The sequence below is a fragment of the Dermacentor silvarum genome, chromosome 6, assembly GCF_013339745.2.
Source record: "Dermacentor silvarum isolate Dsil-2018 chromosome 6, BIME_Dsil_1.4, whole genome shotgun sequence".
Lineage (NCBI taxonomy): Eukaryota > Metazoa > Arthropoda > Arachnida > Ixodida > Ixodidae > Dermacentor > Dermacentor silvarum.
The window spans coordinates 82787247-82812872 of NC_051159.1; the positions used below are offsets into that span (position 1 = coordinate 82787247).

At 45.4% G+C, this 25626-nt stretch overlaps 1 protein-coding gene across 1 annotated transcript; it reads right to left on the reverse strand.

Annotated features, from left to right (window-relative positions):
• Positions 1 to 634: 634 nt before the first annotated feature.
• LOC119456759 (venom serine carboxypeptidase) lies at positions 635 to 21311 on the reverse strand. Its single transcript, XM_049669067.1, is given in 6 exon segments — positions 635 to 776; positions 778 to 1468; positions 4085 to 4418; positions 7778 to 7950; positions 18512 to 18570; positions 21005 to 21311. Coding segments are annotated over 6 exon segments (1476 nt in total). The 5' UTR covers positions 21082 to 21311.
• Between the last annotated feature and the right edge of the window lie 4315 nt (positions 21312 to 25626).

Below are 25626 nucleotides of genomic sequence, written 5' to 3' on the forward strand. Positions count from 1 at the left end.
CGAGAGAGAGAGAGAGAGAGATAAATGAGATGCGATAGGCAGGGAGGATAATCAGAAGGTAGATATCCAGTTTGCTACCCTGCACTGGGGAAGGGGTAAGGGGAGACAGAAAGATAAATAAAAAATGCACACATTGTGAAAGAGAGGGAGATGAAAAAAGAAAGAAAAAAAGTGTTTGAAAAATACACAACGGTATGAAGAAATATATGTTTATTTCTGCTAGGTGAATTCCCCAGTCGATACAGTCCTGCACTCAGGTACAAGAAATTTAGCAGTTTGATTGCTCGTGGGTGCTATTTTGTGTCAGACTCGTACGACAACGGCATTGCTTTCGCTCTGACACAAAATAGCGCCTATGTATTTACATACAGCGCTTTCATGCCAGAAGGGAACTCAATAACCGGGAAATATGAGCTAACTAGAATGTTTCTTACAATTGCCAGATTTTACACTATTGTTGTAGTATAGAGCTTCAGGCCTTGCGTGGAGTAGTTAGACAAGAAGCTCATTTCGTGGGTGACCGCGATGCTACCCTGCGCTAAATACATGCAAGTCATAAACGTGCGCCGACGGATGCTCCTCAAGCAACAATCTCGCCGGAAGCAAGAGGATGCAGTTGTACACGTGGTTCTGTCTATTCGACAGTGGTCGCAGACTCGTCGGCGAAAGGCTTCGTGCCATCGATGAATGCCGTGATGAGCTCCATCATTGCCTCCGGTTGGTCGTAAGGCAGCTCGTGGCCGCCGTTGCGCACCACCACAAAGTTGAGATTCTCGACAGTCTTCTTGTAGCCAGTACAGCTGCTGGCCATCGGCACTCCACCACGTGTGTTGAGGAGCGTGGGTCCAGCGGTCGGCGTGCGCCCAGGCGACGTGCGCGAGGAAGTTCTCGCTCATGGTCGTGGGCACGCACAAGTCCAGGGGACCGCTGTACACGAGAACCTTGTAGCCATTCTCTAGCACCTCGGTGAACTGCGGGACGGCCGAGCGCATGAAGTCGTCCAAGAAGTGACTGACCACGACTTCGCGTGTCGTGCTGAACTTCCGGTCGCCCACGTGCAATGCGCGTCTGGCTCGAGGCTTCGGCAGAAACACCTTGTACGCCCTGGAGCCATTGGGCTCGGTGTGGGTCAGGTAATTGTAGTAGTAACTGTAGCCGGTGACGTTCTTGAAGAAGGTGCTGCCCTTGCCCTCGGTCACGATTCCGAAGAACAGTTTGTCCATGAGCATGAGGGCTTCGTATGTGTTGCCGGCGCGAATGTGTTGGACCGCTTCTCGGGCGACGCTCATCATGTAGTCGGCGGCGCTTCGATCAATCAGACCGACCCCGTAGATGACTTCGCCGACAAACATCATGTTGATCGGGTCCGTTATGCCATTGCCGTAGGCGATGCCCCGGAAGTTTAGCTTCACCCGCATCGAATCGGCGTTTTCGTGCAACGTGGCTCCAACTGTCGGAACGTACTTACCTACGCGTTGAGAGTTTAAAAAAAAGCACGTGAGTGAAGCAAGGTTTGGTGAGGTCGTCAGTTAGCATTAGTAATTGTTCGACCTAAAGAAATTCAAGGGATAAAAAATAAAAAATAACGTAGGAGTAACCTAAATTGCTGCTATTGATTTTGCACGCTCTAACGATCATAGGGATATACCTGCAGATTGTGTTTTAGACACCTTACCTGTTTATACCTTGGATATACACAAGACAAATTTTAATGAACAGCAAGCTGGGTGGATGAAAAGTAGCATAAATCATCACACGTACAAAAATAGATTTAAGCAGTCGATGCAGGCCTAGAAACGCCAAACGGGAGCGCTCATTTTCTTTTCAGTCTTTTCCTTTACAGCCACCCGCCACCGACAACGAACGCACATGACGTCATCCTACTAACCGTTTGGAACTAACCCACCGTTGATGACAAGGCCGCCTTTGACGAAAGTAGGTCCACCTATCAAAACGTAGCACAGCCTCTCTGAGGCACTTTATTCCTGTTTATTAATTTCTATGCCACAGTGTGCTACTCCATTAGTGGGCCCCCTTCTTGATTTTGGATATAGATATCTAGCAATTTTTATTCTCTTTAATTTTTTTGCTTTGCCCTCACGCGATTGATATACCTTCTTCTCACAGTATTTGCCTCAGAAGTGTGTTCGCAGATTTCTTACGGATGGTCCATATAGTTAGGGTTTCTGGGGTTTAACATAACTTAACGGACAGCGTATTGTAGCTCCATAAACTATAGGGTGAGAAATCATCTCTAAATGGCCTGTAGACCAACTACCGTATTTATTCGAACATAGGTTGACCTTTCCTTTTTTTAAAGAAAATGTTACCAAAAATCAGCTATCGACCAAAGAATCTCGACCTATGTTCGTGAACAAAGCTAGTAAAAGTACCCGGCTAACGAAGTTCCTCCGTCGCGCCGGCTGTTAAGCAGGCTGATCGAAAATGATCCAGGCTGGATTTAAGAAATGCTGCATATGGAAGGCACTCGATGGCACCAGGAACGACGTCGTTTGGGGTGCCGAGGTCGTCTGCGAAGCATCCGTGGAGGATGGCTTCTCTGGCAGTTCCGACGTTGATGCAGCATGTGGCACCCGACCAAGCAAGATTAAGTAGACAAGCTTACATTAAGTCAACGGTGTCATGTTCAAAGTATTTCGTTTTCCTGAATATGCACGCAAATACGCGCAATTATAATATGGGCCGAAATGTATTCGAATTATAATTTTTTTAAATTTCTCGACCAGTTTGTATTCGACCTATTTTCGAGTGAATGCGACAGTACATCAACGTGCTTTTACTTTCTGTAGATTTCTAAAATGCAACTTTTTTTTTCGGGTGAGTGCTGGCAAGAAACACTTATCGCCTGCCCGAAAATATGAATGGACAGCTGTTTTTAAGACTTCTAAAATTTTTTTGCTTCACGAGGCTGTTTGTTCGTTACTGTTCGTTGGCTTGTTCTGATCCGTACTTTATTAGCCTAGCTTTGTAGCAGCTGTAGTACTGCAGTGAATCAACTCCATTGGCGCCTGGATTTCTAACCTTAACATGAATGGCCTTCTTCTGTTTTTTAGTGAACCAGTAAGCCTGCGTTCGTAATTCCAGAGAGTAACGATAATCCACCGCAGCCCGCAAAGACATATTGAACCATAAGTGTTCTAGCAAATCAGTCCGCTTACATTCGGCATTTTTACAAATAATAGATAAGACATGAGGACACAAAAATTTGGATTATTGTTTCACTTGATATTCTGCCCTAACCAATTATTGCAGCCATTGCCTAATTATAGGTTGTTGTGACGACAGCTTAACACCAATTTCTTTCGTAAATTAAAATATCCTCATCTAATGTATGAACGCGATCAAGCGACATGCGAATACATGCATGCGATGTTGAAACTTGCGTAACAAATTCGCGAATATTCACTAAGAAACGCAGTGAAGCATCGATATTTATTAAAAGCGTAATTGCGTGATGTATGCGAGATGAGAAGAACTGCAAGTTCTCGGCCATCGCTACGCTAAGCCGCTAAGCCGCTAAGCCACTGCACGTGCCGGAAAGCTCAAGTGGATGTTCTGGCACGCATGGTCAAATCAGGGTGATAGCGGTTAGTAATCTGTTCTGCTGTTAACAAACGTAATGTTACAAAATTATTGAACGCGCGAGCCGATGCCGTTTTCTTTGAACCATAAGAAATATGAGGCCACGTTCGACACAACAGGGATATATTAATGAATCAATGTGGCTTTGTTTTCCTGTTAAAGTGGCGACGCAGTGCCTTCTATGAAAAACGGCTCATATTGAGCGCAGGGAAAAATTTAATTTGGTAAGCCAGTGATATTCTGCACCAATCTCTTGTATAGGGCTGTCACTTTTAGTGCGCACCGATTGTCCAAGTGAGCCCCGAACGTGGTCGCAAATCAAACATGCCTTTCATCAGCATTAATTTAGCATCGCCTAGTTCTCTTGCCCATTTCGCATGTATAGCATGGCCATGTCTTCAATGAAGCGCTGAGCTGAGTCATTTGCCGCTGAAAAGGAAGCGCATCTCGAAAGTGATAGATCCAGAATGCGAGAACCTACCGGCATAAGACTCTCCCGAAAGGTACAACTCGTTCTCGGCCAGCTCGCCGAATAGCGTGAAGAACTGCTGCAAGAACTCGAGCATGTCGCGGCCCACGTCTGTCTGGTTGCGCGCGTAGCCGGCTTCATTCTCTGTAAAGCTGAAGCCCGTGCCCACGGGCTGGTCCACGTACAGCACCGAGTAGCGCGTCGCCCAGTTGATCTCGCGGTACTTGATCTCGCTGCCGTCAGCTGACAGTACGTACGGCCCGTTTTCAGCGAAGAAACCCAGCATCGATGTGGTTCCGGGTCCGCCTTGCATCCACAGTATCACCGGTGCATTGTCCGGATCACTCTGAGAAAAGAAATGACACGTAAATCTCCCTCCTGGTCCTGAGGCCAACTTTCCGGTCACGTGTGAATGGCATACGATCTAAATACTTCAAGGAAAAGTGCACCCGATAAGGTCTTTCACTGAACCCGCCGTTACGTGTTAGTAAAATAGTCAAGCTCGTAGTTGGCTGCGGGTATTAAAGCTACTTTCAGAAAGTTTCTGCGTTGTTAACAAGCTCGATCATCTTGTGCTAATGATCGGGTCTACAAAATCTGACATACAGTTTATGCCACGATAACCGCTGAAATAGTAAGAAGGCCCGACGTGCTTTGCGCTTGAGCAGCCATTCTCCTCGCTAGCAGAGACGACGTCACGTTTCTCGCTTCCCACGTCACCCGTACTGCTTGCAGCGCACAAATAGAAAAGTAACGCGAACGCGGTGATTCTCGAGAGAGCCAGAACCGCCACTGAAAATACTCTGGCGACTGCTACGTACGGCACGACTGCGCTGGCCCTATCTCGGAAAGCGATCTGCGACGAGGACAGAGTCCGCCGCGTGCTGTGTTTTCGCCGTTTAGTTCGCGTTGAAGCGAGAGGTAGCACGAATATCAATTCACTCGCTGCTGCTGCAGCGCTTCCTCACTCCAGCGTTTTGACGACGAGTTTCCGTGGTCATCGAGTGAGACGTGTTCATGTTTGCTTGTGGCGCGTGACAACATGCTTGCTAAACTACTATCCTTACTTTCTATAGCTGTGTACTAATTTGCTATCGCAATTGACTCTTCGCCTTCCGGCCGAAACTGCGACTTTTGACATCGCGGTGTTCGTTGTACTGCAATCCACGGCCTGCCCGTGTTTTGGTTCAGTTTGCCCGCAGTGCAGCATGGCGGCTTAAAAGCATTTCGCTTAGGTTCCGAATACAGCTTGCCGCCTCTACCGTTGGCTGCTTCTTTACCATGTTGCTCTTGCTAGGGTGCACGACTGTACGAGTACATCGCATTGTGTGTAAAAGCTGCTGAGGCTTGCAAGGACTAATTTGGTTGGTTTTAAGCGGATCGTCAAATCGTCACACCAGCTGCAAGGCAGTTCATGTTCTCGGATCTATTTCATGCGTGGCTTCGCGCGTGTTGAACTATTGCCTTCATGTGTAACTGTTGATTTTTTTAAAGTTCCCAGCTTTCCCTCGCCTCGTTCGTAACGGAGTTAAATCACGTTGTGCTTTATCGAAATGTTTACGGGAAAGTGCTTCGTTAACAGCTCTCTTTCTTTCGCCGAATGACATTTTCGATATTGTGGTTACTTGGAACATGTTTTAGAAAAAAAGGAAGCTCAGGGAAAAATCGCTGGTAGTTGCTGTATATGGGATTGCGGTTCGATTTTCGCCGAAGCATTCGCGTCATGTTTGTGAAGTCATTACACATTGATGCTGTCTGAGCAGACTTACCACCCAGAGTGCTTTATTGCATGTGCATTTTCTACTCAATAACGTTCTTTCTCATCATCTTTTGCGGCGTAGGAGTGCAATGCCTACGCTGCAGAAGACTAAAGCCGACCTTGCCGCCTGCGCCAATCTACCTTGGTTGGCGCTGCTTCGCCTTGAAGTACCTCGTGTGGATTCCTGCTTCCGTAACATTCGACCAAAATACTCACAAGTTGGTAAGGTTATAACGTTCTACGTTTCCAAGAGAATTTAAGATTGCGAAAGCTGCAGCGGAAAGGGCAGTCGATCGACGGGCGCAGAGGAATTTCATCGGCGTTGTAACACTAACTCACCTGTGCATTTGGTGACTTCCTTGACTGTGTACGCATTCTCATAACAAATTCGTAATCACACTTCTTGAGTCGACTTTGAGGACACTTATTCGGCGATATCATGTGTATTCATCGGTAGCAAAACCACTACAATGTGTGGTGGCACCAAGCCGTGCGGAGTCGTTTGAGATATGTGTCTGCCCCAACGACGTGTGTTTATTATTGAAGTAGAGAAAGAGTATTGCAGAATGAAAAAAAAGAGACATTGCATTTTATTCAATAAAATTGGAGGACGCTTCAGCTTCCCCTTTAAGAGTGGAACGCGATAGCATTATCGGGCCCAGTTGGAGCCCCGTTATCGGGTCCCGTTGTAAGCTGGCTTTCCCACTTGCAACCCAGAAGAAAGCCAGCTTAAAAACACCAAGCTTACACCGATCCCCTTAAAGTCGGCTTCACTTTTAAACAGAAATGCATTGCTGGGAAGGCGTTCTTCCGGGGGCAATATAAGTCGTCTTATATTAAAATTTGAGGGCCCTAGCACCTTTTTTATTATTTTATCAATTGTTTGCTATTGCCCCGACGCACGCGCGTGTCCAAAACGCATTAGGCAGGCGAAGTCCCAATTTGACCTGCCGAGGATGCGAGCGCAATCTGGATAGCACTTTCGCAAGTAAATTACCCGAGCGCTCGGTAGTTGGTATGGTAGAAATGCTGGAAAAGGGTTTGTTTTTTAGTTTCCTCGTAACAAAATTATGTTTTCTCGTACATTCAAACTACAATCCGACGCCACCATGTCTGTAGGTTGTGGTTAAGTCTTACTTTGCTGTTTTTCTGACAGATTTTACTGTGAGAAATTCAATTTTTGTTCACCTAGAAACTTGCACCTTGTGGAGGGCCTGCGCGGTTGGGGTGGCTTCGGGATGATCTTCTCCGCCACGGACGCCGACATCGCACGCCGGCGCCGACGCTGGATTTTCTGCGACACGGCGCCCTTAAAGCTATCGCGTTAAAACGAAGCCGCTACTTAACACGAGCTTCACTTCAGATAACTGGGCTTCGGTTCGCTTGTCTGCGGGAGGCACCCGGCAAGAATGCGTTCTGGGTTGTCCCCAAACTCCGGCGGTGTCCTGTGCATGTACGCTCTCATAGACGCCCGAACCTTTCTTGTAGCTGTCACCGACTAAGTAGCAGTCTGGCACCCGAACAAAGCGAAAATCGCAGCCGCGTATTTCAGCCATCCTTGCTGCAAAGTGTTATCGTGTGCCACTACATCCCCAGCGTACTTTTGAAAGCGCCTGCTAGGTGGCTAACAGTGGCGCCTTTACAGGCGGTGCACTATGCGAACAGTTAAATAGTGCCCAAACACGAAATATTACACCAGCCATGCGCACGAGACGGCGTAACAGGGTTGTACAACACTGACGGTAGCGCTGTCAGTTCGCTCCGTGCATGGGTTTTCAAAAACGCATTAGATATTAATTTACTGTAGGCCAAATACTAGATTTTCACAAAGCTCTTTTGATTGATTTATTGGTTAACCCCCTTCATACAACTTCAGATATTGTCGCAAACTACTCTAATTATTGCCTTAAACACATACTTTTAGTTAGACTCACATGTACACTCACCAGGGATGGCACGAACCAGAAGAACAGGTTGCTGTTGTACTGCGGGTTGACGGTGATGTAACCTGAGTAGCCAGGCACTTCGCGGTCGGCGCCGAGGGGGCCGACTTTGCTCTTCGACTTGGCTTCTTCTAGTTTTCCTTCTTTGATTAGGGGCGTCAGGAATAAGGGTTGCCCTGCAGAAGTGAACGATATCTTCAAAACGGTCTGATCGCAGTTATCATTTGCACCAGGTGCATGGATAGTCGACACATTAGTTCAGCTTACAGCCTAAATCTCTTCCCCGCAGTTTCGTTTTAATCACATTCTGTGTGTGCGTGCCAAAATATTTAGCAAGTATCGGCAATGTCTTCTTTTTTTTTTCTTTCCCTCACCAGTTATTTTGGATGGGTTATCAACACTATAAGAAAAATTGTACGTAATGTTTGGGAGATTCACTGGAAATTTCATGAAGATTGTTCGAAGTAGAGAAATCAAAGCATTACTGACCGCAAACTTTTCAAAATTATCTTCTTCAAATTGCAGAGCAAAAGAAACAACACACTTCGCACTCTGGCAGCACCGAGTTTCAAACTCTGGTCACAGTGCCCAGGGTGCCGCTAAAAGCCGGAATAATAAAAAGCCCACATTTAGCTTGCCGTTCTTTCTCTCTTCTTTTTCACACGGACGCAAATTACGAGGGCGAATCAGAAAGTCTTTAACCGTATTCTTTTTAGCCAAATTACGGCTGTAAATGCGAAGTCTACATATGCATTCCCAGCGATGGACCTTTCTTGGACTGAACCGGCCGTATCCGCCGGTAGCTCCGCGGCACGGTGCCGCTGTCAGTTGTTGAAGGTGGCGGTTGTGCTTCACACGTCCACGGCGTACGAGAAACGAATGAGTCATTCATATTCTATGGAGCGAGGGACGAACGTCCACCGAAATTCACAGGGAAATAAAGCCCACGTATGGGGAAAGGTGTCTCGCTTTGAGAAGTGTGAGGTGGTGATGCTTTGATGTTCGCAAAAGGCCGTGAAGAACGATGAAGTCGAGACAGGTGTTAGTCCGACGGTGGTTCGACAGTCAGCCGGACGAATTCTACCACAGGGGAATCTCAAATTTAGTGCTGCGATGACACAAATGTCTGAACTGGCGTGGGGACTATGTGGGAAAATACTGTAAGGTACGTAGAGTACAGTACGTATATTTGTAATTACCTGTAGCATACCTTATTTTGGCTGATAAAAAATAGGGGATGAGATTCTGATTTGCCCTATTAGAAACAACGCCTTACAGCGCTACAAAAACAGAAACGAAATGTGAAATCTCCAGCAAACGTAAGTACAAACACTTCTTCTTTCTGGGGTTTTACGTGCCAAAACCAGTTCTCATTATGAGGCACGCCTGTAGTGGAGGGCTCCGGATTAATTTTGACCACCTGGAGTTCTTTAACGTGCACTATGACGCAAGCACACGGGCGTTTTCGCATTTCGCCTCCATCGAAATGCGGCCGCCGCGGCTGGGATTCGATCCCAGCGATCTCGTGCTCAGCAGCGCAACGCCTTAGCTGACTGAGCCCCCGCGGCGGGTCGTAAGTATACGCCCATGACTGAAAAAAAAAAGAAATGCGTCGCTAGACTGCGCACTCAGGCAGCTTGTCCCCGTGGCAGAATTGTGAGCGTATGCAATGGCTGGGCATTTGTGAGCCATGTTGTGAGGAGAGCGTGCGTCTCTTCTATCCCGGCCGTATCTGCGCATGGCGCCGCTGAGAGCGGCCCCTCGCGCCCTATCTTGGAGGTAATCTGCGGCGGATGCAAATGTAGGTGAGCTGAGATGGTTGGCGGCTTCGTGTGTGCTGTGTTCTCGCGCGTCTAGTGTTGGAGGTCACGTAATCAAGTTTCGGAGACAAGCTGAAGTGAGAGGTAGCACGAAGCGTTCGCTCGCCGCTGCTACCGCTCTTCGTCACGCCAGTGTGGTGACAGCAAGTGGTTCCGCTCATCGAGTAAGATCTTTTCATGTCTGCCTTTGAGCGCGTGGCACCGCGCTTGTTAATTTAAATGGTAGGCGAATATTCACTGCAAGTTATATGGTCGATAAAACTACTATCTTTACTTCGTCTAGTCGTCTAATACTTTGTGATCGCTATCAATGCTCCGCCTTTATGGCGAAACTGCGACTTTTTCTTCTCTCGTATGGCCATAGTATCGCAACACCGCATTGCAAGAATTTGGTATCAGTACGACCATGTTTACGCAATTCAATCCGTTCCGCCGTCATATCTGATCAAGTGCCATAAAATCAATTTTGCCTGCCACTATTCTGACATCAGCCTATCTAAAGGTGCCGTGGTCGTAATCGGCCAACTATTCGCAGTTTATCATTGTAACTAAGAGTCTAGAGGGGTCAATATGGTTATACATTAAAAAAAGAGAGAAAAGGAAAACTGAGCTCCGAGCGCACATTTTAACTAAAAGTTTCAATTTGAAATCCCTGCCTCTAAGCGTCTTCCACCAACAGCGACCACCATTTTGGCAGTAAATGTGTGACGTCAGCAAGTTAGGGGCCACCGCTATGTCGTCTGCTCCGAAATATAGTTAAAAATCATGCATATCGGACGTCTTCCTCAACACGCTCTGGCGCCCAGTGGCGCAGCACGGGCTTTGCCCTAAATTCTGTCCACAATCTTTCCACTCGCGCAATAAAAGTAGCACAAATCAGAAGCAGCCTACAGAAACTATCTCGGGCTGACCACTGGGACGCATATTCGAATAGAAAACGACGCATGGCGACCGTATTGTATTTCTGGCTCCTGCCCCCAAATCGCTTCCGGCGATTGCCGTATACACAAAAGCATGGCTTTCAAGATTCGTTTACGTTATACCTAGGAGGCCGTTTCATAGGTGCAACTTCATTTTGTCACAAGTTAGCGCTGCCAGGCTTCTGTACAGTTGTACTGCGATATTAAAAAATTCTACCGCACAAAATGTGCTCAATATGGGCCAGCTCGCTGTGGGGCGTGTACTGTGTCATGTGCGGTGTCGTATACGGAGTCAAAATTTGGCATCATGGCCCCTCTAAGGTGCCGATAGACAGTGGCGCACCGACGAGGGGGGGTTTCGCGTGGAGTGCACATTCTGTATTCTTGACAAAACTGACTAAAGAATTGAAAATTCTTAATCTTTTCGGCAGCTGTACACATTCTATGTATCTGAACATGCAAGAAATGTGGTGAAAGTTTTCAGTCAACAGGATAAAGTGGCGTCTAAAAGGGTTAATGGAACATTCCAGTCGCAGATAAAGCTGCCTCGAAAAGTCGTTATGACAGGACATGTGACTGCCCGAAGCAAGCACGGCGCAGAAAGGATGACAGGTAATTAAAACCCCAGTACAGTGCTATGCATCTCCAAACTGGTCTAAAATTTCTTCATCTGTCTGAAGCATAATCTGGACAGGCATAGGCGGCAAAATACCAAAAAGTACTTCACGATGCTATGTATACCTTAATTGGTCTAAACTTATATAGCTGTCTAAAACACGACTTGAGAACTGACAAGCGGCATAGCATCAAAACATACTCGACACATTTAATTATAGGCTAGATAAGTTTCCACGTTATCCGCTGTAGGTATACGAGTGTGATACCCTGTCGCTCTGAATGAACTTCATTTTCTTGATGTTTCCTTTGAAGCGGAATAATAAGTATTTAAAGTAGTGGGATCAGCGTTTATTTATATTGCGTTTCAAAACTCCCTCTGCTTGCTAGGCTGTAGTTGCAATTTTTTTTCGTCATGCATTGTGCACGTGGACGTCAGCATTTGCAGTATTATTAAATATTATACTTCATACTGTGTAAGGGTCGTGCATTCCTCTTATTGTGACAACCAAGAGTTGCAGTCGGAGTATGTTCCAGCTCAACGTTCAACGTTGAATTCTTTTCCAACAATAACTGCGACCTTACACAACATCCGATAGTGCGTCAAATATATCATGGGTTATAGGTGAACTATAATCGTAAAAGGAGTGGATCATATGAACGCTTTTCAGCACACAGCAGGCAAAAGCTCCAAACTCGCTTTGTAAAAGCTCACGCATAGCTGCAGGTACCTATGAATATTGAGATGCTTCGCCCCTTTGTCAGGGTATTCAGCTCCATTTTCATACTTCGACCTCAGTTTGCTTCGAAGAGTCACTGCTTCACTGTAATTTTATTGTAGAACACGTACGCAACCGGAGAAAACTGCAGTTTCAGGCACACGCGTGATGTGATATACCACCAAATACTACGTCACTGTCTTAACACAAAGTATGTGAGGTTATATGTGTCGCGTGCTGCACGATATACTTAGTTTTGTGCCAAAAAAAATAAGACATGTTGCGAATGTATTCATGGCAGCCAGTGACTCAAGAAATCACTTGTGGATTGTTCAGTAGCTTTAACTCTCACACATCTTCACAGCCATCACACGGCGAAATAGTCCTGTCTTAATGCAGACATCAGAAGCTGATCAATTCTCCTGAATTGCATTCATATGCATTAATCATGTTTCTCGGTTTCGCCATTCCTGCACATCATGTACCAAAAAATGTCTTCTCTATAAGCGCTTGAAAGTTCAGAGTTCACCACACAGCCATGCTGCAGTATGGGGAGCTCTTCAATGAAGCCAAATTAACGTTTGCTATCAAGGCTCGCTGACCCACATAACGTTCGAACATGTGAATGCAGCCAGTTTCAAATTGGCACATTGCTTGCATGATGGCGAACAGATGTCCTGTTCGATGTATAAGAGTGATATAATGTGTAACAGCTGTCTTTAGCGACAAGCACAAGGATGGTCACGCTATATTTTAAATTATATGCACGCGATACAGGCAGGTGTTAGTGTTGGAGAGAACGCCAAATCCAGAGTAAAGCTGAAATACTCCAAAGGCTATTAAGCGTGACTGTCGCCGTGAATTCGGTTTGTATTTCAAGCCCTCAAGGAGGCAAGATGCACTATTAGCCAGCAGTTTTATTTTCGTTTTAACGCTATTAGAACACAGTCAAATTGTTCAATTTTCCCGAATATGACTTGTGCAGATGGAATTATTTTCTTTCTGATAATTGCATTTGTCATTCGCCTGTCTCTCTTGTTTCGTGTAAGTGTCATGGATGTGGTCTCATAACTTGTTTTGGATTTATTCACTTTTTTATTATTTCCTTTTTTTCATTTGCTTGTCGCCGTTGCGTCGTGAAAGCGTCATCAATTTGATGTGACAGCTTGTTTGTAAAGCACAGCTTGGCTGTCACTGTTGCTTTGCGTTATGTTCGTTCGTAAATCGCTTGAAAACCTCATCTGCCAGCAACGGCGGAATTAAGTAAACGCCTGTAGCCTTTTCCAAATCTCACGGCTTTCACTGAAATGCCGGAGACACCTACTCGCGAATGTGCAGTTTATCTTTGAAGCCTTCCCTCTGCACTCTACATAAATGTGTGGGTTATGGCGTAATAATGGGCGTGGTTCGAGAACTGCATTGTTAGCAAAATGCACCACAACCTCTTGTTGCTGATGCTGCCGTTGCTACTTTTGTTGTTGCTGGAATTTCTGTTCTGGCAACGTTGCCTCGTTCACGTGCAACAGGAAATTGATCTAGAATATATTTATATTTTTTCTGTCACATAGTCTATATAACACTTGTACTTTGCGTATTGTGAGCATATATTTGTTTCTAATTATCTGTTAAATTAACCTCGTGTTCTTTGATATGTGTCATTCCTATGTTTCCATAACGTGTCAATTTATTTATCTATTCATACGCTGTATGTATTTAATTTGCCTATATTTTGAACTTCAATTATTGTAAGCACCTTTCTTGTATTTGATTATTTGCTTCACTAACTTTGTGTATTCTTATGTCTGTTGCTGTTATGTTGCCATAATGTATTAATTATTGCATTGTTAAATTACTAATAGGAGGTCCCCCTGACAGTTCTTGTAACTCCGCGACCTCCTTCTGTACTAATGATGAATGATGAAATAAAAAAAAAATCGTGTGGCTGCTACGAAAGGAAACAGACGTGGTCAAAAGACAGTTCGCTCATGAACGCGTATACATTCCTATCTGTGCCGTTTTTTTTCTCTTTCTTTTTGTTTCTTCAGTGATTTATTAGTGAATTGGCTGCATCTTCCCGTAAGCAGAAGCACATATATCATCATCATCATCATCATCATCATCATCATCAACATCATCAGCCTATATTTATGTCTCCTGCAGGACGAAGGCCTCTCCCTGCGATATCCAATTACCCCTGTCTTGCGCTAGCTGATTCCAGCTTGCGCCTGCAAATTTCTTAACTTCATCACTCCACCTAGTTTTCTGCCGTCCTCGACCGCGCTTCCCTTCTTTTGGTATCCACTCTGTAACTCTAATAGCCCACCGGTTATCTATCCTACGCATTACATGGCCTGCCCAGCTCCATTTTTTTCTATTATTGTCATTTAGAATATCGGCCCCGCTTGCTCTCTGATCCACACCACTCTCTTCCTGTCTGTTAACGTTAGGCCTAACATTTTTCGTTCCATCGCTCTTTGTGCGGTACTTAACTTGTTCTTGAGCATTTTGTTAACCTCCAAGTTTCTGCCCCATATTTTAGCACCGGTAGAATGCAATGATTGTACACTTTTCTTTTCAACGACAGTGGTAAGCTCCCAGTCAGGATTTGGTAATGCCTGCCGTATGCACTCCAACCCAATTTTATTCTTCTGTAAATTTCTTTCTCGTGATCAGGGTCCCCTGTGAGTAATTGAACTAGATAAACGTACTCCTTTACAGACTCTAGAGGCTGACTGGCGACCCTGAATTCTTGTTCCCTTGCCAGGCTATTGAACATTATCTTTGTCTTCTGCATATTCATCTTCAACCCAATTCTTACACTTTCTCGGTTAAGGTCCTCAATCATTTGTTGTAATTCGTCTCCGTTGTTGCTGAATAGGACAATGTCATGTGCGAACTGAAGGTTGCTGAGATATTCGCCGTCGATCCTCACTCCTAAGCCTTCCCAGTCTAAGAGCTTGAATACTTCTTCTAAGCATGCGGTAAATAGCATTGGAGAGATTGTGTCTCCTTGCCTGACCCCTTTCTTGATAGGTAACTTTCTACTTTTCTTGTGGAGAACCAAGGTAGCTGTGGAATCCTTGTAGATGTTTGCTAAGATATTCACGTATGCCTCCTGTACTCCTTTATTACGCAATGCCTCTATGACTGCTGGTATCTCTACTGAATCAAATGCCTTTTCATAATCTATGAAAGCCATATAGAGAGGCTGATTGTACTCCGCAGATTTCTCTATTACCTGATTGATGACATGGATATGATCCATCGTAGAGTATCCCTTCCTGAAGCCAGCCTGTTCTCTTGGTTGGCTGAAGTCAAGTGTTGCCCTGATTCTATTGGAAATTATATTGGTGAATATTTTGTACAATACTGAAAGCAAACTAATGGGTCTATAATTATTCAATTCTTTAACGTCTCCCTTTTATGGATTAGTATAATGTTGGCGTTCTTCCAGCTCTCTCGCACACTTGAAGAAGTGAAGCATTGCGTATAGGTCCGCAAGCTTTTCAAGCATGATATCTCCTCCATCTTTGATTAACTCGACTGTTATTCCATATTCTCCAGCAGCTTTTCCCCTGGCCATGTCTTGCAAGGCCCTTCTAACTTCATCGCTAGTTATAGAAGGAGCCTCTGTAGCGTGTTCATCACTACTTCGAACGAGGCACATATATACAGTGGCACTACTCAACTAACTCTGACACGATGGGAGACGCGAACGAACCACTTGCTGTAGCGAGTAAAGCGTAGCAATGTTCCTGACTCAAATATTTCTCAGGAGCAGACATGACTAGACGTGGAAACCCGTTGACAGAAACCTGTCATGTATGATTTCCTCGAGTCCTTTCGGAGGTGGGTTTACCGGCGTGTTTTGAAGGGCCATCGGTCCCCGCTGCATGGGGCCTCTTCTCCGTTTTAAGCGAAGCTTTGTACCTCTACCAGCCAAGGGTTCTGTCGTGTCCGTCGTTGTAATAAAAAAACGATCCCGACGAACCGCTAACAATTGCAGGTATAGCAGTATAGCTTACTTGAATTCAGGCATTCAGCGTACAACTAAGCACTCGTTTTCGCAAGAAAAACCACAAAAACATGCTTCAAAGTGATGAGCCAACATGATGGATGATAAGGGCTGCGGGCAAACAACGGAAACAGGCTCGGCGCGGTCCGTAAGATTAGATTGCAGCTGTTGCAAAGCTTATGCAGCTGCTTGAAAGAGGGTTGACGTCATTCGAAACCCTTCCAGCCTAGTAACTGCTTCGGTTCATTTTCTAGACTACCCCACTATGGGGTAGTCTAGTAGTGTATATCACACCGATAATAAAGCAGTAGTGAACATCGTTCTGAAGTAAATATAATTAAGGCCATGGTTAAAGTTACGTTGTAGTGTGTGAAATATCAAGTGCGCCGCAGTCACCGTGAGGGTGGCGTAAAAAGCTTCGCTTTCCAACCACCTTCACAGGGTGGATTGGCGGGCAATGTTTTTCCTTTAAGCTTAGAGGACAGTTCGCGAGATATGCCCTGGATCAAAAATTGTAAACCATAAAATTTATTTACTATATTAGCCCACTTCGCAGTTGATTTTGTTTGTCAGGTAATCTGCGTGGTATCATTTCAGCTCCTGTCCATTTGACTAAAACATAAAATAAAGTGAAACATTGCGCCTCATACCAGTGAAGTCTCAGGGAGAACGGGCCCTAGAGGTAAATTAGATGTGAGTGCCTCTTTGTGCTTTTCAATTGAGCTCTTATGCTATTGTTTGCTAAAAGGCATTCCGATATCTTGTGTGTCCGCTTACAAGGACGCATTTTCACTTGAAACATGGCCTTGTTTTCTATGGCTTGATAAGAGCACCGCCTGCGCACAATAGTGTATGCGTTCCCAAAATCTGGTCGGATAGCATGCGCCTAACCTTGGAACTAGTGATGATGAATAGTGGGACACTATTGCAGGTTGGGTATTACGGTGAGACTCCATAAAGCTGCGTCCTTGCCAGCGAAAAGAAAATACTATTTGATTGAATACAGCTGATGTAAAAGTAAGTGAATGCACCTTCTAACATTCCAAGTATAAAAACAGCAGTCGGCCAAGTTTTATGGCGTGTGTTTCTCAATACTCAATTATTCTTTATTCTCCACCAGCTCTAGTTCTTAATAGTCACATTTTCAGAATACCGTACGTGTTCAATGCCTCGCCAATCCGAACTCACATCACAGTAGCACCGAAGTTCTCACGCAACACGTATTGAAAAGTATGTCAAGCTGCAATGCTGATAGAAAGGCGATATCTGACCGGTATCTTGGAGAATAGTGTTTAGTAAAGTGAGGTTAAACTTACACTAAGGCTTACCGCTCTACATACTTGGTTGTGTAATAATTATATCAGCCACCTAACCGTACATCGTTGCCACAATTTGAGATCGTTATCACAAGACTCTCGTAGTCTCAACGTAAGCGAATGTCCATCTTCATTTATTTACCTGAACTAGCCTAAGGTGGGTAAAGTGCCACGGGGGTTGTGCACTTCTTCCAGTTGATCGAAATATTTGGAGAGAGGGCTACTCTCACAAATATTGGACAGACTGAACGCAGGTGCTACGAAGAGCCTGTACTCAGCCATTCGACAACCCCGTTTACATCCATCCAGTTAAGCGTTCGCCGGGGTCAACGAGGTTCGTGCAAGAATAATTTATATGCATCCACGTGCAGGAAGCTCACAACAACTTTCAACATGGTATCAAACAAATATATTTGTGTGGAAAACATCGCAGTGCTTCTTTTATGGGCACAATTGAGCACATTGTTTCTGTGCATCAAAATAAGTTTAAGGACATCGTTTATTCCACGCATGTGTCACTGAATACATGCAACAGTTGGCTTTATATAGAACTGTTGAATATGGGTCAGTGCGAACGCTTGTCAGCCACGTGCAAGCGGGTGCGTTTTTATGTCTGTGTGTGTGCTTGCTCGTGTGTGCGTGCTTGTGTGCGCGCGTTCGTGCATGCGTTCGCGTGATTTCACGCTGAGAATATCTGCAGCTGGTCAGTAAGTTCAACTATTTTTCCATCTTTCAAGCACGAGTGACAACCGGTGCTGCAAAAGAGCACCTTTGGCTGGGAACAACTGCCCAAAGATTGCAGTCTTTGCCAGAAGCTTAGAATCCATCGCGCAAGTGGCATTTGCCGCCAGCTCCTTTAGCAGCGCTTTTATAGCACACTTAACAATCAAAATCCCAAGAGGAATAAGCGCACATTTCCCGGTGCTTGGTCGGTATTTGGAGGGACTGAATGAATGTCTTACAGGTCCTCATTTCTTGCCCGCAGAGCAATAAATGGGATCCTTTGGTTCATGTTAATTTTGAGAACGCGCTGACGAGACTGTATAACAGAGACAGAGTCCTATAAACCTGTGTGCCCGTCTCTTTATTCTGTTGTACTTTCAAGTAAGAGCATTCTCGAAAATAAATAAGCAAATAAATTATCATTTCGTGGCCTGACCGCAGCTCGTGGTCACGCGAGCAGTGGTATTGAAACGTTCGTCAGAAAAGTGTACGTGACTAAATTGCATCTATTCAACCACTCAACGAGGGTTTGTTTGCTTTTCTCGCGCGAAACGGCTTGTAAGAGGGTGCAGTGGTGCCTACTGTGATTGGAGTTCATCTCTGTCTCACCTGCGTCATCGTCGTTACTGGCTTCGGGTTCCTCCGCGACGTCTTGTCGTGCCTGAAGCCTGTAATGTGATGGCGACACCATGAAATACTTTCCTGCTGTAATGCGGTCTGACAATGGAGGGCGAATAAGGCGACAATGAGCTTTTTTTTCGGTCAGTATCGAGTTACACTTCGGTGTTCCACTTTGACGGCTTTTTAAATGCAAATGAATCGAAGGATTCTACGATTTACGTTGGTTTAGACTGGGAGAGCACTGCCTTAAGTCTGGAACATGCTCGTGGCCGTGGTGCTGCGAAAGATGGGATAACTGGAACCGGTACTGCTTTTCATCTGCCGGTGATTGTAACCGCGCTTAGTGTACGAAAGATGCTTTTTTAACGCGAGCAAAGCTTTATATGCCTACCCTCCCGACATTTGGTGTAAGTATGTACCTAGTTTCTGGTGAATGGACGACATACTCCCCTGCTTTGTAAACAAGTTATCAGAGAATTGTATTGACCTCACCCGCTTGCCACGGAGAACATTGTATGATATATTTCTTTTATTCAATATTGTTACTAACATTTTGCGATGATGATTTTTTGTGTTAGGTGTTATATTTCCTTCTTCTGCAACAATGTTTGAGCTTATTGCATATATTTCGCTGCGCCGAGAAAATGTTCTTGATGACTGTTTTTCTTGCTGGAGTGCGTGACCGGTGACGTTGTATGTGCATGTACAGGATTCTTGGGCCACTGGGGATGTTTCACTAGGTAGGTGCCCATTATTGGCCGATAGGCATACGCCACAGTAACACAAGTGGCACAGAATCCTGAAATGTATTTACATAAGTGTTGTACTTCTCTGGGTCATACGCCGCTCATCGCAGTTTTTCCCTCGACAGGCTGGTAAAATATCATCGCCTTCGTTCTCTTCACAGACAGCTAACAGCATGGTATCTTTCTCTCATCCAATCTTGTGCAATGTGATGAGTGACGGGTATAAACACGTGTCTCCGAAAATAACGCTTTTTATTGCGATAGCAATGATATGGACACTCCAGGCGCATTTCTGCCTTCGCCGGCGCCGTGAGGTTCCGTATAAAGTCCAAGGGCGATAAAACCGTCGCCGCGCGCCGTATGTGCGAGTGAAAGTGTGCGAGGATGAGCCGGCGATCGCGGCTGAATCTCGCGCACGCGAGAGAGGAAAGCGGGAAAGAAAGAAAGGTGGAAAGGAGGGTGGGTGGGGGCGTTCTATTCCGGGCCGCTGTATCTTGAAAGCTCTTGAAAGCCATCTGCGTCAGGGACACTAGCCCGCCATGCGCTGTGTTTTCGCGGCTTAGTTCGCGTTGATGCGAGACGCAGCACGAAGGTAAATTCGCCCGCTGTTGCCGCCGCGCTTCCTCACTCCAGCGTTTTGAAGGCAAGTTTCCGCAGTCATCGAGTGAGATGTGTTCATGTTTACTCGTGCAGGCGACACCGTGCTTGTTCATTTAATTAGTATTCTTATGTTTACAGGTTTATATAGCCGATAAAACTACAATCCTTACTTCGTGTAGCTGTCCACTAATTTGCTATCGCAATTGATGCTTCGCCTCTCGGGTGATACTGCGACTTTTTTGTTGGAAGTTAGCGCTCGTCTGTTGTCTCGTTTCTTCTGTCCTTGCGTATATGTGCACTGCAATTCACCGATATGTTGTACCAACAAGCCCAAACAGCCACATTACTAAGAGCTACAGGCGACAACACGGTGCACGTGTCTTCCGCTACAGCTTCTTCCTCACTGACTGAAACAAGCTTCCCGTCATATAGATTTTAATATTCCGTTCTATCTGCCGGGTTTTCTTATAGCAAAGGAGAAATAGCTTCCCGTTCGCTTGATACTGCCTTGAGGATTCACTAAGACAATGGTCGCAATAGGATATGGCAAGGTAAGACATAGCAGCAAGCGTACGCTTGGACAAAAACTATGAAATCAAAAAAGGCGACAATACGTATGTTTGCAGCTAGAGAGAGTTCAGGACGTGAGGCTTGAACAGAAAAGATTACTTTTCTTAGGTGTTTATCGGCTAAATTTCTCACGCGCCTTTAGTTCTCAAAGGCCCTAGCTGATTCTGCGTCAAGCTCTGAAATTAAGATTTATTACGATATGACGCTATTGCGAGTCTTTGGTGTGGTCGTTCGCTCGTTCGTGCACCGTGCCAAAACTTATCATCGCATCACCATCTTGCCGCACCCTTGATAAGATGAAAAGCGTAAAGCATTGAAGAATGCCAAGACACCGCTTAGATTCAAAGAAAATGCTCCAGAGATCGTGGCGATTGTCGTCTCATTGTCATCATGCTTGTAGTAGAAGTCGTCGTCGAGCCCGCTAACACTGTTTTTGGTGGCACTGAAGGACTCCCCTGAGCGGCTTTCTGGTAGTTTTGTTTTGGCAACGCTTGCTTACTTTAAAGGCCTTCAAAAACGCTTGCTTCTCTAAGCAGAAGTGCACTGAAGAGAAAACCCCGCTTACCGGTCGGCAGCCCGCGTTCCAAGTACAGTCAGGTGTCCGGCACAAAGAAGCAGTACCACAGCCGCTGCTAGCTCCATGTTAGTCGGCGGGAAGTGTCGAAGCGCGTTGTTCTGCTGGTGTCCACTGCACTCGCTGCGGCGGACCAGATTCCGGAGCCAACTGCCCCGGCTTTTTAACAATGGGTCAATCGAACCGCGGGAGGAGGCCGCTCGATTGCACAGCCCTCATTATTACGATTGGACTGCGGCTTCCATGCCGAGCCCATAATTGGGTGCACTCACCTTCCCTTCGTGCTGAATGAGCGACGCGAGTCCGCTCACTGTCAGCCTGCAGTATAACGAGAACGAAATGTGGCTGTCTACCAGCTGTCAAATGAAGCAGCAACTTCCATCTTTGTGAAAATGCGACAGATCTTCCGCACGTGTCCTTTTTTTATTGTTTTTTAGGCATACTCCATCAAAAATGTCATATTACGTTCAAACAAACCAGGACAACTGTCGCAGAGGGCGCAAAAATGGGCCAAGTAGGCGCCGGGTCAAGCAAAACTAGAGCGGGCCGGAGGAATCGATTTGTAAAAATTGTTGGGGAATTCTTTATTGGTGATTGTTGGTGAATTTTGCATTAAGAGGAAGTTTTAGGTGGGGCCAACTCCAATTCCGCGTATTCAAATACATGTAAAACGCAGAAATGCTTTTCTGAGATAACCAGTTGGGCCGATTTTAATGAAATGTGTTGCATTTGAGAGAGAAAATTTGTCTAGTGACGGTTGAAGCGGAATTTTGATCGAAGGCCTGAATGTTTTAAACGAAATTTTTGAAACGTGGTAAGTTTGAAAAAGATAGAAGCATGAAGTTTAAGACCTTGTCCGCTTTATAATTTTTGTCCGCTTTAAATGTACTATTAGACACAATTTACAACATTTTTATATCTTATTCATTGCCGAGTTACAGAGTTGTAAACTTGATAACATCATGTTTTGAAAGTTTGCCATTTTCAACACTCTTTAATAAACAATTGATGGCCTAAATCAAAACTTCGCTGCCAGCAATCACTAGATTTTAACTTTCATCTTTTATATGCAACAACCCTTATCAAATTTGGTGCATTAGTTGCCGAGAAAAAATATTCCTCCTTTCCCATGTATTTAGATGGGAGCCCCGAGCTAAAGCTTCCTCTTAACACGAATTTGAAAGATACATTCCGTTTACCGTTGGCTCATTTACTCATCGATCATTAATACATAGGCCACATTGCCAAATACACGTTCCTACTTTCTACGAGAGTCATTTTCAAAGGACTCTGGTGTTATCTTCCTAGGGGCTTCGTTCAATCGGGCTTTCCCTGTGGCTGTTGCTTGAATGTTTCAGAAATTATCAGAAGCGTGAAACAATCTACACACTGCATTTGCAAATATACGTTTCGTTTAAGTGAACCTTGCAACCTACTGCCCTTGATTTGAGGTACCAAGAGCCGCAAGGTGCAATTTTGCATCCCAGATATGTTGCTGGAATACACGCTTGCTGCTGTGTCATTGCAAAGTTTTCCTGGCGTAGTTGTACTACGTGGGACATACGCGGAATACATCATGAGCGCAGTTATAGATATATACGCATACACGTACCAGTCAGTACAAGTACGCGCCCGCATAATTTCCACCCAAGGTGTTATTTCGGACAGAGTATAATTCCACGAGGTTGTTGAATTCCGCCATGTTGGCGTTTTGAACCAATCGGAGAAGCCGTAGCAGCCCTGTCAGCCGATCAGAACTGACAATATGGCGCTTCAACAATATGGCGGAATTTGACAATATCCTAAATTGCACCCCTGTCTGCCGAATGGTACCTGTGGCAGTAGAGGTGGTCACTCACGTTCCCACTGCCACCGGCTACAATGCTTAGTTTTCGTTTCTCATTTTGAAAACGTTTTGGATATATTTTTTTATCTCTCAGGGGAGTCATTGCTGCTCAGATATCACACTAGGCCTAAACTCTGACACTGCGTGTCACAGAGTGGCGCTTTATCTTTTTGTTCTAGCCGCCGCTGTTACGAGTTCCTAAAGCATCGGGTCTCCGCCTGTGGAAAGTGTGACTAGATGAATGGAGGTATGCTATTTCCTGTGATACCAAATGAAAAGGTTTTAACCTGCAGTCAGGTAACATCCCCGATAAGATAACTCTTTCCTCGTGGACACGTTTCTGAAATCTCTCGGAAACAGTGTGCCATGCGAGGGGAGTGCAATGTACCTTACAAATGCAATCGCTCTTAATAACCCCTCGCTAATTAAGGTACTCGCAATCGGTAGATGTATGTGCATTGTTCCTTTGAAGTTGACGTAGCATTTGCTACTTTGGTCCACAGTCAGCCGGCGTGCACGCTCGATAGTGAAGGTCATATGGGAATGCTGTACGGAACGAACAAAAGGTTCACATGTACGCGCTGTTCTAATCGAGTATTTCTTTGCGCAAGTAGCGTAACGGCAGCAGCCTGCATCTTACTTAGATGAGATAGCTACGGTCTGATGAATGTGTTTATGAAAACAAAAGCTTTAATGCATGCAATAACAATTTTGTGTTTGTTTTATGTCCCGCGTGGACTAACTGCCATGAAAATGGAAGGTCCAGGCTGCTATCATCGCCCCTCTATCAGGACTGCTGAATCTAGTTCTTTCCTTGCCTTATCACCACGGTCTTGGAACACGCAGATGCATGGCGACGGCAAGCAGTGACAATAATCAAAAATATGAAGAAAAAAACCCGCTTAACCTTGCACTCAGCCGCGCAACGCTTGAAAGAGCTAAGCTGGGCGATCGTAGCCCAGCATTTTCTGGAAGTTCGCGCGAACTTTTCATCTTATTACTCGTGATGATGATAATTTCTTTTCGCGCGTCTAGGACTTACGGCCGTCACTGCGTGCTGCGTAGCTTGCAACACCGACACCGCGTTCCAATGCCGACACCGCGTTCCAGGAGACCCGCTCCGTGAATGCGTCTCTCTCTCTCGCTCTCATAGCGCGCAAAACATCTTCACCTCGCAGAGCACGAGCGTACAAGCGCGCTAGCTGTGGACGAAGACGACGACGCTCGAACGCAATCGTATGGTTCGCATAAATGCATGCTCTGCAGGTGTGGCTGTATTCGCAACTCAAATGAACTGTAGGGGGCGCTGCGAAAATTGGCCGCGTCTGGCTGCACTGTGCAACTGGTGGTTATACGGAAGTCCCCGCGTCGCCGAAACCGCTGTGTTTGATGCATAGTACACAGTAGTTTGATGATTTTCGTGCAGTGTGATGCCGGTTTGCGCTGTTTTGTGGAAGGAAAGCGAGTAGCTTACGCCGACCAAATCATTTTAGCCGATCTGAGAGAGGCACAGTGGGTAATGAAGCTGAAGTGGTCACACGGTGTGTGCAAACATCTGGCGTGACAGCGGAGCCGCGCGAGATTCTGATGAAAATCACCAATGTATTGAACCCATTGGTCGTGGAACCGAAGTACTCGTGCACTGTTGGATAGTCGGAAAAGTACAAGCACGTTTCTGCTGCTTTGATTCACTGTTAAGGCGCGGATAGATAGTCCGGTGTTTCGAGCATGCGAGACAGCGACCGGCGAAGTTGGATACGTCACGCTGGCCTCGCCAGGATTGCCGAAATCTTACAACCTGCTCAGTTTGGTACGTTTAACATGGCCCGCAGCAGCGCACCGACTTGCTCGATCAGCTGTTGCCGCTGTACATGCGGATAAATGCGCAGCCGGCGCGCACTTTCTCATTGTTGTTGCCTTAACACATTTTCGTTCGGCGAAGGCGCAAACTCTGCACGCTCTTTTCAGTCCAGAGAGCAAGCGAACCTAAAATCAAGCCTTGCACTTTATCGCGAGCATGCACTACGAATCTGTGGCGAACCTTTCTCGCTACTTTTGCGTTCCTGTTATCTATTTTACATTCAAGATTTGCGCAACGTGACTGTTGCTTCGCTTAGCTGTAGTTATTCCAGTAGTTGGCGCATTGTTTCTCTCGTAGAGAACAATACGATAATTAAGAAACCGAAAGATCTACTTACTACAATAAAAACACATTTGCACACCATGTACATGTATGGTTTGTGCTGCGTGGCCTGACCATGATTGATTACTCCCCGCTGTCTACGAACATGTCGCTTATAGCTGCTGTGTAAACTAATGAAATAAAACAAATGTTTCTGTGTAAATTAATGTTAACTAAGCTACTGCATTATGAATCTAATTAATTTTCATGTTATTCTATAATTTACGTATCCTGCACTTTAAGTGGCAAGAACTGTGTTCGCCTCTGAACTGCCAATTTCCTTCAGACACTGATAAGAGATACAATTGCTTTGATAATTACGCATTTTCAAATGAGCACCTACTAATTTGCACTAGTTACACGGATAGCGTGTCCAGGTCGCAAGGAAGGCGTACCTCTATGCCACCCCATAGTTATTTTGCATGCTGGCGCGTACATGTTGGGCTTACATAGAACGATTTACCGACGTTATCCGGGAGTACCTGAAACTCCAATGTAACGATCGATTTTCGTAGATGTACAATACTCGGTAGTTCCACGCTGTGCGCCGCATGTATCCGATATAACAGCTTTAATGAAGGAAAG